Here is a 13,258-nt window from a genome sequence, read left to right as displayed (position 1 = left end):
TCAACGTATTGTTGGGGACAGGGATCGAACCAGCGACCTATGGATTCACAGGCTGCCTCTCTTCTCATTGAGCTAAAGATATGGCCTCCCTGATGGTGTCTGTTGATATCTATAGCTTTTTCCGTCCTATAGGTTGTTCCGGTGTGAGATTGTAGATCAGCTATTTTCACAAGAAAGTATGTCATACATAAAAAACAATCCTTGGTTTAAATGTTTTTCAAACTGCTCAATATATTTCGGAATGGAAACTAGTGGAAAATAGTCGATCTACAAGCTCACAACGCGTTGCTATCTAAAAAGGTGTGAGATTGTAGATCGGCTATTTTCACAAGAAAGTATGTCATACATAAAAAACAACTACTCTCAAAAGCATTTCGTGTTATTGTCTAAACATTGCACATGTCTGAATTAACAGGGTCATGTTTTGTACAATGCAATTTAAATGTGAACTGTAATAAGTGGGATTTGAACCAGGGACCTTCGGCACATGAGACTCACACTCTACTGGTGGAGCTATCCAATACACAGCCTTAGACAGTGAAAAGGGAGAATCCAACAAAACAAAACAAAAGCGCGAATGAAGTACATCATACATTGAAAATAACTACTTTCAAGTATGCATTTCTCGTCATCTTTAACAATTGCACATGTATTCATTGATATAGTCATGTTGTGTGCAATGCAATTATAATGAAGTCTACCTGAGGTGGGATTCGAACCGGCTACCCTATGGTTTCAAGGCAGATGATTAAGCGATCAAGCTATTGAACCAACACACCTGAACCTGTGAAAAAGGGCCTCAAACATGTATTTGACACAGTTTCACGCAAATTGCTCAGAAATCCTGGATTTAATGTTTTTCAAACTGCTCAAAATTGCAGACAATCTAAGGGCAGAGCTTACTGGTCAAAGTGATACATGTGTTCCTCATGAGTCAAGGCATATGTGTAAGCAGGTTTAACGGCTGTCGGCCAAACGAGGCATGACTTTTGCCTGTTTAAAGTTTGCATTTTCAAGAAATTGCTATAGCGCCCCCCTTTGACCTATTGGAGTAAGATTGGTTTCAGTGATACTTGGAAGGACCCTCTACAATATTGCAAAGTGTCAAACAAATGTGAGTCTGCATATATGTGTTAGGGGCAGATGAATAATTGTCATAAAACATGCAATTTTCATTGGCTTATAAAAGCTTAACGTTTTCACTTATGGAAAATCCGCTTGCTCACGTTTGTCGGCATTGGTCCAAAGTTCATGTGTAGACAGTTTCGTGCAGATTGCTCAAAGATCCCAGAAAGCTATGGACTTTTACTGCTTTTTACTGCTTTTCATAGAATTCGAAATGGTGGGAGATCTAAAGGTCAGAGGTCAAAAGTCAAACAGTGAAAGTTGTTAGGCATGAGGAGACGCATGTGTGTATCAAAGTTTCATGGCTCTAGGTGAAACAGGGCATGAGCTGTACCTGTTCAAAGTTGGCATTTTCAATTGAGTGCTACAGCGCCACCCTTTGGCCAATGGTTGTGAGTTTCGGGTTTTCGCCGTTTGGCATAGCCCTCTACCATATTGCCGAATTTCATAAAAAGTGACCACGCGGTTAGGCCAGAACTGGCAAAAACGGCGTAATAATAATAATAATAATAATAAATATAGCTGCAAGCAGCAATGAGCGGTTTCGAGAAAACTGGCAGAGTGGCAGACTGGCAGACTGGCAGACTGTGACAGAGTGGCAGACTGGCAGACTGTGACAGAGTGGCAGACTGGCAGACTGGAAGACTGTGACAGAGTGGCAGACTGGCAGACTGTGACAGACTGTGGCAGACTGGCAGACTGGCACACAGACAGACTGTGGCAGACTGGCAGACTGGCAGACAGACAGACAGACAGTGACAGAGTGGCAGACTGGCAGACTGGCAGACTGTGACAGACTGGCAGAGTGGCAGACTGTGACAGAGTGGCAGACTGTGACAGAGTGGCAGACTGGCAGACTGTGACAGAGTGGCAGACTGGCAGACTGTGACAGAGTGGCAGACTGGCAGACAGACAGACTGTGACAGAGTGGCAGACTGGCAGACAGACAGACAGTGACAGAGTGGCAGACTGGCAGACTGGCAGACAGACAGACAGTGACAGAGTGGCAGACTGGCAGACAGACAGACTGTGACAGAGTGACAGAGTGGCAGACTGGCAGACAGACAGACAGTGACAGAGTGGCAGACTGGCAGACAGACAGACAGTGACAGAGTGGCAAGACTGGCAGACAGACAGACAGTGACAGAGTGGCAGACTGGCAGACTGGCAGACAGACAGACAGACAGTGACAGAGTGGCAGACTGGCAGACAGACAGACAGTGACAGAGTGGCAGACTGGCAGACTGGCAGACAGTGACAGAGTGGCAGATTGGCAGACAGACAGTGACAGAGTGAGAGAGAGGCAGACAGACAGACAGAGAGACAGGCTACCAGGAGTATGTTTGTAACAAAGTAAGAATTCCAAATAATGATCACCTCGATGCATTGTTGGGGACAGGGATCAAACCAGCGACCTATGGATTCACAGGCTGCCTCTCTTCTTATTGAACTAGAAATATAGCCTCCCTGATGGTGTCTGTTGATATCTATAGGTTTTTCAGTCCGTTATGAACCAAGCCTCTGTTTTGCTAACTACTCTAGATTACTGGTTGACAAATATTTAGCAATAAAGTTTTGTTTTGTGTTCTTGGAATGGAAAGTAGTGAAAATAGTTGATCTACAAGCTGACAATGTGTTGCTATCTGAAAAGTTGTGAGATTGTAGATTGGCTATTTTCACAAGAAAGTATGTTGTACATAAAAAAACAACTAATCTCAAAAAAGCATTTCATGTTATTGTTTAAAAGTTGCACATGTCTGAATTAACAGGGTCATGTTTTGTACAATGCAATTTAAATGTAAACTGTGACGAGTGGGGTTTGAACCGTGGACCTTTGGCACATGAGACTAACACTGTATTGATCAAGCTATTCAATCCACAGCCTTGGTCAGTGAGAAGGGAGAATCCAACAAAACAAAACAAAACAAAAGAAGGAATGAAGTACATCATACATTGAAAACAACTACTCTCAATAAGCGTTTCATTTAACAATTGCATGTTTATTCATTGATACAGTCATGTTGTGTGCAATGCAATTGAGTTGAGGTCTGCATGAGGTGAGATTTGAACCGGCGACCCTGTGGTATCAAGGCAGATGAATAAGCCATTGGGCCAACAGACCCGAACTGATGAAAAGGGAGTTCAGACACATGACACACTTTCACGCAAATTGCTCAGAAATGCTGGATTTAAATGTTTTTCAAACTGCTCAAAATTGCAGATAATCTAAGGGCGGAGCTTACTGGTCAAAGTGATAGATATGTTCCTCATTGATACAGTCATGTTGTGTGCAATGCAATTATAATGAAGTCTACCTGAGGTGGGATTCGAACCAGCAACCCTGTGGTTTCAAGGCAGATGATTAAGCTATCAAGCTATTGAACCTACACACCTGAACTAGTGAAAAGGGAGTTCACACACATGACACACTTTCACGCAAATTGCTCAGAAATCCTGGATTTAAATGTTTTTCAAACTGCTCAAAATTGCAGACAATCTAAGGGCAGAGCTTACTGGTCAAAGTGATACATGTGTTCCTCATGAGTCAAGGCACATGTGTAAGCAGGTTTAACGGCTGTCGGCCAAACGAGGCATGACTTTTGCCTGTTTAAAGTTTGCATTTTCAAAAAATTGCTATAGCGCCCCCCTTTGACCAATTGGAGTAAGATTGGTTTCAGTGATACTTGGAATGACCTTCTACAATATTGCAAAGTGTCAAACAAATGCGAGTCTGCATGTATGTTTTAGGGGCAGATGAATAATTGTCATAAAACTGCAATTTTCATTGGCTTATAAAAGCTTAACGTTTTCACTTATGGAAAATCCGCTTGCTCACGTCTGTCGGCATTGGTCCAAAGTTCATGTGTATACAGTTTCGTACAGATTGCTCAATCTGTACGAAGGAAGAGTCTTTTTTACTGCTTTTCATATAATTCGAAATGGTGGGAGATCTAAAGGTCAGAGGTCAAAAGTCAGAGTGTGAAAGTTGTTAGGCATGAGGAGACGCATGTGTGCATTGAAGTTTCATGGCTGTGGGTCAAACAGGGCATGAGTTGTACCTGTTCAAAGTTGGCATATTTCAATTGAGTGCTACAGCGCCACCCTTTGGCCAATGTTTGTGAGTTTCGGGTTTTCGCCGTTTGGCATAGCCCTCTACCATATTGCCGAATTTCATAAAAAGTGACCACGCGGTTAGGCCAGAACTGGCAAAACCGGCGGAAAAATAATGAACTCTTACAGATGTAATAAGGCTTCGAGCCTATTGGCCTCGAAACCTTAATAATAATAATAGTGAAAGTGTAGAGATGCAATAAGGCTTCGAGCCTATTGGCCTTGAAACCTTAATAATAATAATAACAATAATGGTAATAATAATAATAATAAGGCTAATAATAATAATAATAATAATAATAATAATAATAATAACAACAACTAGGGCTGTGACTTGATAAAAACAAATAATCTAATTCATTAGAGGCTTTGTAATTAATTAATCACAATTAATTGCATTTTAATCGCATATCAATATTTGACCCGAGAACAGTGAGAAGCAATTTTTTCAAATGGATTTTGGTATACGAGTGAATCAATGAATAGTGAGTATATAAGCTTAAGCAGCAAAACATTGTTTATTTTTTCCATCAAGGTGGTACTTAACCAAGACCAACAGATCAGTGCAATTTTTGCTATAAAGTGCAGCAAAATTAGGTTACATTTCAGAGATTTTTGTTAAGTAAAACAATACTTTCAGCAGAACAGTGGAAACCCAGACCATTAGAAAACATCTCTCTGTTTCTCCAGAGGGCATTAAGACTTTGTTGATTTACCAACATTACATATACCAACCTTGGCTAAAATAATACTGTAACTGCAGTGGGCAGTCTGTCTCACTGATGGTGGGCTCCTTGTACTCGGACTACCTTCCACGCTAGCTGCAACATGTTTCATGTTTACCAAGGCGGTCTCATCGACGTCTTCATTCATGTTTTCATGCTCTGCGCTGACATATAAAGGTAGACGCCTCCTTTGGCTCTGAGGCATTGGTATCTCGGGCGTCATTTTAGAGTAGGCAAGCTTCCACGTGTGTCACAGAAGGGGGCGTTCGGTTGTGCCAATCAGGGGCAGGTGGGGGCGGGTCTTTTCGTAAGAGGCAGCCGTGCAGCAAAAGTCAGTTAGACGCGTTGTGATTGGCCAGTATTCTACACGCTGTGATTGGCCAGTAGTCTACCCGCTGTGATTGGCCAGTAGTCAACGCACTGTGATTGGCCAGTAGTCACTTTGAATGGTAGCTTGCCTACTCTAAAATGGCGACCGCGATACCAGTCGCTCCAACGAACTGCAGTGGCCAATGAGGTATCTAGGTTTCTATGTCTATGGCACTGACTGTGGTTTGTTGTCTGACGACATGCACGTTGGTTGGTGCACCGGTGTGATCGGTAGGGCTGAAACTCGTCAAGTGAGAAACGTTCTGCGGTGCTAAAATATGTGCGATTAAAATGCGTAAATGATGATTGCGTGATATGTTTTCTCTAATTAATTAATCAAAATTAACACAATAAAGTCCCGGCCCTAACTTTTACCCAATTTATTTACTTTTAAATATTTTTCTCAAATTGTATATCGGTCATTTTAGTGTGTCTGTGTGTGTGTGGCATGGCCAATCCTTAAGTAACCCTGGGGATCCCCGAACCACTGGGACAGCTGGCCAATCAGCCCAACCCTTGCCTACGGCTTAATAAGGCCTCTGCTTTCAGCACTGTAATTAAAGCATATTTGTTGCAGCTGTTGCTAGGTCGTGACGTGCTACAAATTGTAGTGTAGTAGTGGGTCTGATACTTTTCGCCATAGACCTGTTTAAACAGAGATGAAGGCAAACGGCTATGTCTGAACAAATGGCTACATTGCAAGAAGTAAAAGTGAAATGCTTTTAAAATACTTTTTAGGCACGAGCTTAGTACCACTTACACACCACGCTACCCAATTCATTGTAGTGGAAACCGTGGCACAAGTGGGCGGAGTGGTGTGGGGTAGGGTGAGGCCATGCATATGGAAAGCTGCCTTTTGTGTCTTCAGGTCCAGGTTCACAACTGAAGTTCAAAGGTAAATCATTTAAATGGTCACTGTTAATAGACAGCCAGCTGGATAATCATGCTCGCACGCACGCGCACGCACGCACGCACGCACGCACGCACACACACACACACACACACACACACACACACACACACACACACACACACACACACACACACACACACACACACACACACACACACACACACACACACATACACACAGAGAGCGAGAGAGCCAACGTTACTTTATCACATGGCAGTGTCTGCATCTTAAATCCTCAGCAGTGTTTCTGGAGTCACACCATTTACATTCCCAGTAGTCATCATCAGTGGCTGGTTGTGCTTGTATTTTTGTCCTGGCAAACAGACAAAGACCAGAGTCAAGTTAGTCGCGTATACTTTACATGTTTTCATATACAACAATGATGAATTAATTAAAATGATGATGATAAGTTGCGTATAATAATAATAATAATAGAAACAAACATTTCTTATACATTATAAGTGTGCCTGCAGCTCACAAAGTTTGATTGACTTCCGGTCTTCACCATTGGATTCCTTGTACCCATAGGAGGCATAGTTTTCGGGTCTATACGACCACTTCCTGGTACAACCGGAAGTGAACAGATCCACTTCCGGATTGCACCATTAAACTCCACACCCCACAGAGAGTATGAGTCATGTTTTTTTATGAAATTGGAAGTTTGTGGGACCACCCACCAAGTTTGGGACCTGTAGCATGCTGGGAACTGGCTGTGTAAAGCCCATCCAATAGGAATACAGAGGGGGCGTGGCTTAAGCAATTACAACCCGTCCCTATTGGTGGTCTAAGTCCACAAACCAAGTTTGGAGACGGTAGCATGCTGCAAACTGGAGTTATGGCTGTTTAAAGCCCAGCCAAAAGGAAGCCAGAGGGGTTTCTATTATACTATTATAGCTCCATGGGGGATAGTCCCCCATGGAACCCGTCAAGGACCCCTAGGGATCCCCGGGCCACACTTTGATAACCACTGGGACAGATGAACCCCTGTTAGGAACATCCACTCTCAGAGTCAGCAATCATTTACCTGGGGTCCCCTGGGAATACATCAAGGACCGCTGGGGGTCCCCGGACCGCACTTTGATAACCACTGGGACGACTAGCCAATGAGAGGCGAGATGGAATGGTTATGGCTATGATAAGCTCACAATGCGTCACAATATACCACGCTGATAGTCATTTAGCTGGGGACCCCCTGGGAAGCTCTCAAGGACCCCTCCCTGGGGGTCCCCGGACCACTCTTTGAGAACCAACGAAGGACCCCCTGGAAATCCCTCAAGGACCCCTGGGGGTCCCCGGACCGCACTTTTAGAACCGACCACGGGCCCCCTGAAAACCCCTCAAGGACCTAGGGGTCCCCAGATGGCACTTTGAGAACCACTGGAACAGATGAACCACCATTAGGAACATCCACTGTCAAGAGTCACCAATCATTTAGCTGGGGCCCCCTAGGAAGACCTCAAGGACCCCTGGGGGTCCCCTGACCACACTTTTATATCCACTGGGACGGTTGGCCAATGAGAGGAGAGATTGGTGCAGTGCTCGGGCTCTAATTAAAGCTGCAAGTAGCGATGACTGGGCCCTCGCACCTCTGTCCACGTTAGGGGCAAATATCGACCAATCAGAACTGGGAGCGGAGCTAAGTCACTCTAAAATGTTCAACCGAGTCCAGTGAGGCGACTCATGACTGTACGACCAACTGTTCAAAAGTTATGGCAAAAGAAAGAAACTATGAAATATCGACCAATTAGAATGGCATGGCATGGCAAAGTAACTCCAATGAAGGACAATGACTCAACCGAAATCAAGTGAGGCAACTCAAAAGTCTGTACGACAAACTGTTCAAAAGTTATAGCAAGAAATAGGAACTATCAAATATTGACAAATCAGAAGAGGGGCGGAGCTAAGTAACACCAATGAAGAACAAGGACTCTACACCGAGTCAATGAGGCCACTTACAAGTGGCTACGACAAGCAGGTCAAAACTTTTATGTAAGTCGGGACAGGTGAGTACCAATTGTTATACATGCACGTTTTGTGGGGATTCAACTTTGAAATTTTGTAGGGGGCGCTATTGAGCCGTTAGGCCATGCCCCTTTTTGAGACCGATAAAATAGGAAGTTTTTCACCACTTGTGAAAAGTTGCACAACTTTTTGAGTACGTTTACGCCCTAAAAAAAAAACGTGATTCATTTGGAAGAAGAAGAAGATCAGCCGTGTGATATCAATTATCTGAACTTGTTTTACTATGATTTTGACAAAAGGGTCATTATTGTGAATTATTGATGATTTTGTTCATTTTTATACTTTGAGACTATGAGTTAGTCTCAAAGTGTAAGTCTTAATATTATTTTTTTGATACTGAAGGAATAATCAATGCGACTATATTATTTTGGTTTATTTTATTGTTTTATGACCATTCTGTATTATGTCTAATCATGTGTTTGAATTGTACTCAGCTTGAGAGATGTAATGAATGCGGGTGTTTGTGCAGCAGTGACGGTGAAGCAAGGAGGAAAACAGAAGTTAGAAGGTTAAATGATGACATTTTGTTGGAGTCACCATTTGACACATCACGCACATCACGTGATCGCAAAAAAAAACAGCCCGTTCACTTCCTTGTAATTCGATTTGGGAAAATGGCCTTTTCTCCGTGAAATTCATGGTGGTGCTATAACAGGCCGATTCGTGTTTTTACCTAGCCTCGCGTAGCCAGACAATATCACACGACACACTGCGTGGATATTAGTCTGGTCCCTATCAACGATAGATTTTTTTCCAAGGGGCGGTTACAAAAAGATCCAAACGGACTCTATTGGTTAGACTTAAACCAATCAGAGCAGTGCTTCCTTGTACAAACCAATCAGAGCAGTGCTTCCTTGTACAAACCAATCAGAGCAGTGCTTCCTTGTTGATAAGCCCACCCACATTTGAATACTGGGCCCTGGTTGGTCCCGCACAACCTCTGCGGGAGAGAAATAAATTCTCTATGGAGGGGGGCCAGACCTAATCTGCCGAGGGCTAAAGTGCATGCAATTTTGCAAAGACAGATTCGTCTGGAACCAGGCTAGTTTTTACCTATAACTGCACCGATCTGTGTAAAACTTTGTATGCACACTACCTAGAGGCCGACTCATGTCTTTGATATTACTCCTTCAGATTTTATCAAAATTTCAGGCAAATCGTTTTGCCTGAACATTTTCAAACACATGATCTCTATTGTCATGTGATCAAGACAAATCAGTTATTTTTTCATATTCCATCCTAATTGGCTAAGATTGACATTTAAAGTTTGAAAGAGTGGCCCGTTTTGAACAAAATGCCTCAAATCATGAACACAGCGTTCGATTACAGTGAAACTTTGCACGCACATTCGCACTACGTAGAGGAACAAATGCCACCCTTTTGACACTGCCATATTATAGCGCCATGTTTTACTGTGCCGATTTTTTTAAAACAATTCTTTGATATTACTCCTAAACATTTTGTCCAAACTTGACGAAAATCTGTACACATTTTCGCTATAGTCATGTGATCAAGATGGATCTGTCCGATTATTCATATTCCATCAACATTGCTGGACTACAATAACCTACCTGACCTGGCGGAGACCTGTGCTCCGAGGAGCACTTTTTCTAGTTTCCAATATGTTCATGTTAAAGTCATGTTTGTGTTTGCTAGTAAAAAATACAGTAGAAGTTAGAATTATGTCAAATTTTAAATCATTGCAATGTGAATTTGTTCTTTCTCTTTCCAGTTGAAGTTCAAAGAGATTAGTGATCTTACATTTTGTCTGGAACTCGAGGATCTTCATTCGTCCTAGACCCATAGCCAGAGTCTGGTGGTCCTCTGCTTGTCCAAGACCCATAGTCGTAGTCTGATGTTTCTACGCTTGTCGAAGCGCAGTCGTAGTCATAGTCGTAGTCTGATATTTCTACGCATGTCCAAGCGTAGTCGTAGTCAGAGTCAGAGTCTGATGTTTCCACGCTTATCCAAGCGTAGTCGTAGTCATAGTCGTAGTCTGATGTTTCTAAGCTTGTCCTAGACCCATAGTCGTAGTATGATGTTCTGCTTGTCCTAGACCCATAGTCGTCTGATGTTTCAACGCATGTCCTACACCCATCGGCTGATGTTTCTACGCCTGTCCTAGACCCACAGTCGTAATCTGATGTTTCTACGCATGTCCTAGACCCACAGTTGTAATCTGATGTTTCTATGCCTGTCCTAGACTCATAGTCATAATCTGATGTTTCTATGCTTGTCCTAGATCCATTGCCGTAGTCTGATGATCCACCGTAATGTCCTCTGGAATCAAACACATTTTTCTTCAATTATCATGACTATGAATGAATGTGTGTGTGTTTGTTTGTGTGTTTGTGTGACGCTTCCGTCTTCCGGTGAAAACAAATGGAATTCTGGGTAATGCAGGACTGCGCTAAATAATTGCAATGACGGTAGTGCAGAGGTTGCTAAAAATCGTTATTTTTGGACCTGCCTTGTATTGCTTTAAGTATCAAAAGTAAAAGTACTCATTGTGCAGTATGTCATTTGTGTTGCTTAATGCGGCACTATGTCACTATTTTTTTATGAATAAAATGTAATTTTAATTTACATTTTTGAGTATGTTAATCCTACTATAATTCTAGTAAGGGGCGAGTCTGTCTGTAGTGGTGAGTGAGTGAAGCTACCCGGTTCTCCTCAGTGGCTGGACCAATTGCTCTGATTTTGCACACAGCCATTGACCATTACCATCTGAACTTAACTGTGAAGCCCGTTTTTCAATTTCATCAAATCTCAGCTTCTTATTAGCGTTTATGTGTCAAACAATGGTGGACTCTTGATCAAACTGCGCATGCGTCGCGCCTGTGTGTGTCTACAGCACAGACTTTTTACCCCCGCTCTCAGTAGCGGGGGGCGGGGCGGGTGCGGGGAGAGACAGGCGAGTTGAGTGAAACGAGTTGGGGAAGCACACTGCTCACGCGACAGGACATGCAATAACCCCACGATTGCAACTACTTTCGCCTGCACACTTCACCGGGTATGGTCTAGTACAATATAACTTATACAATTGGGGTAGTCATATTTGGTCTCAGTGCTCTTCTATTGAGACATTTAGATTGTGGCAAAGGTCATGTCCCACCGAGACACAGATTTTAGATTTCATTTGTATTGAAGGGATAGCCCCTTGTGATGTCTTATTTTCAAGGGGGTCTTTTTTGAGGAATCTTATCTTGACCTGATGGTCAAGATAAGATTTCTCCCCTGAACAAGCAGGCAGGCTCTATTACGTCAATGTTAAAATCATGGTTAAAATCCGGGGTAGAATATGAAAGTTACATAGTGCAGCTGTAATCAAAGATGGTCCGAATCTTTTAAAAATAGCAGATTTACCGCATGGTGAGGTGACACGGTGTAAGCTTGCAGATCAGTATTATCGAATAGTTGAAGTAATTGGGGTTAATACATTGTTTGTGGGGAAAAAAAATCTGCAAAGTAACTATGGATGTAAAAAAAAAATATGTCTGGGGTTAAAGTACAATATTTGCATCTGAGATGTACTGGAGTAGAAGTGTTGAAGTGTGTTGAAAATCCGTACCCTGTACACATACTCATGTGTTTCTCATTCAGCTCAGCGATCTCCTCTTTCATCATGCAGCAGTATTCCAGCTGTATTTCACACATCAACAGAGAATGAGAGTCACATTAAGCTCTTAAAGGACAACTTCACCCATTTTCAACCCATCTTCATATGATTGGTCCTCACTAATGCTCGTGATAAAATGCTAAAAAGAAAATTCTACACAGCCTGTGTCTCATAGTAGGGCTGTGGACACTTCATAAACCCACCTACCAGTGACATCATCATTAGGCAGGTTTTTTCAAACAAGATTATAATGTTTTTATTTTGATTCAGCGGCGGACTGGCCATTTTGCGTACCGGGAAAATGCCCGGTGGGCCGCTGGGCCAGTGGGCCACTGGGCCAAAAAAAATAAAATATATATATATATATATTTATTTATTTTTTTAATATTTTCGCTCCTGTTTTAGGATTATTACGGTCATTTCTGGGTCGCACGGCCCAATTATTAGTTACGTTAATGTTTGGGCTGGGATGCTTTCCAGCAGGGGCCTCAGTGCGGCTGCAGAGTTCATGTGCAGGGCTGGGCTGAAGCAGGGAAACGCTCATGAACTCTAGCCCTAACCCTATTCTGGGGAAAAAGTATGCGAAAATAGCAGATCTACAAGCTCACAAAGCGTCACAACGTGTTGCGTTGTGACACATTGTGAGCTTGTAGGTCTGCTATCATCTGTGTATAGATTTGGTTTAGAGGGAAATAAGTAGGCTAAGGGACCAAGAATAGACCCATGAAGGACCCTGTTCAATTTAAATGGGGTTAAAGCTCCGAGGATACTTGACATGCATGTTGACTGTTGTTTTAACAGTTTGCAGTTATTTTGAAGATTAACTATGACTATATTATAGTCATTCATTGTTAATCTCCTCCATGTGTACTGTGGTCCTACTGGGTGGTCAGGGTGTTCAGTGGGGAGGGAACTGGAGGAGATAGTATGAACCTCTGTGTACGTTATGCTCTCCTGGTCAAACTCCCCACTGTCAGCAGAAAAGAACCATCTGGGAACTCCAGATGTATCAGAGGAGGCATGTTGTTGTCTACAACGTTAATTTAACAGCTTTTTGGTTAATTTGCATAATAATACATATATGTTTTAAATACTTGTGTTGACAATGTTATTTGCAAAAATTAACTACATTAATACTATAATTAATACCCTATATGCTTAGTTGACCAGGGTCCCATAGGGCTCTCTCTATACAACAACATGTTACTTAATGGATTGTGAGCTTATAGATCAGCTATTTTCTTCATGTCAGAATAGGGACACTAGGGTTCATGGGGTTAGCTGGCATCACTATTTTGCAAACTTGTGATTTTTTAAAATGTATTTTTATCACTGAATGAACAGTTAAATCGTAGACATTAATTTGGGACCGCT

The 13,258-nt window shown here is 42.4% G+C and overlaps 1 protein-coding gene across 1 annotated transcript; it reads right to left on the bottom strand.

Annotated features, from left to right (window-relative positions):
• Positions 1–6,076: 6,076 nt before the first annotated feature.
• LOC311061244 (uncharacterized protein) lies at positions 6,077–11,922 on the bottom strand (the record flags this gene model as incomplete). The annotated part of the gene is made up of 4 exons (XM_084079799.1): positions 6,077–6,212; positions 6,446–6,556; positions 10,027–10,545; positions 11,837–11,922. The coding sequence occupies 4 exons, from the start codon at positions 11,920–11,922 to the stop codon at positions 6,077–6,079; spliced, it is 852 nt and encodes a 283-aa protein (XP_083935925.1).
• Between the last annotated feature and the right edge of the window lie 1,336 nt (positions 11,923–13,258).

Source organism: Gymnoscopelus microlampas (assembly GCF_963454915.1).
Source record: "Gymnoscopelus microlampas genome assembly, chromosome: 15".
NCBI lineage: Eukaryota > Metazoa > Chordata > Actinopteri > Myctophiformes > Myctophidae > Gymnoscopelus > Gymnoscopelus microlampas.
This window is presented reverse-complemented; position numbering and strand designations above follow the sequence as displayed.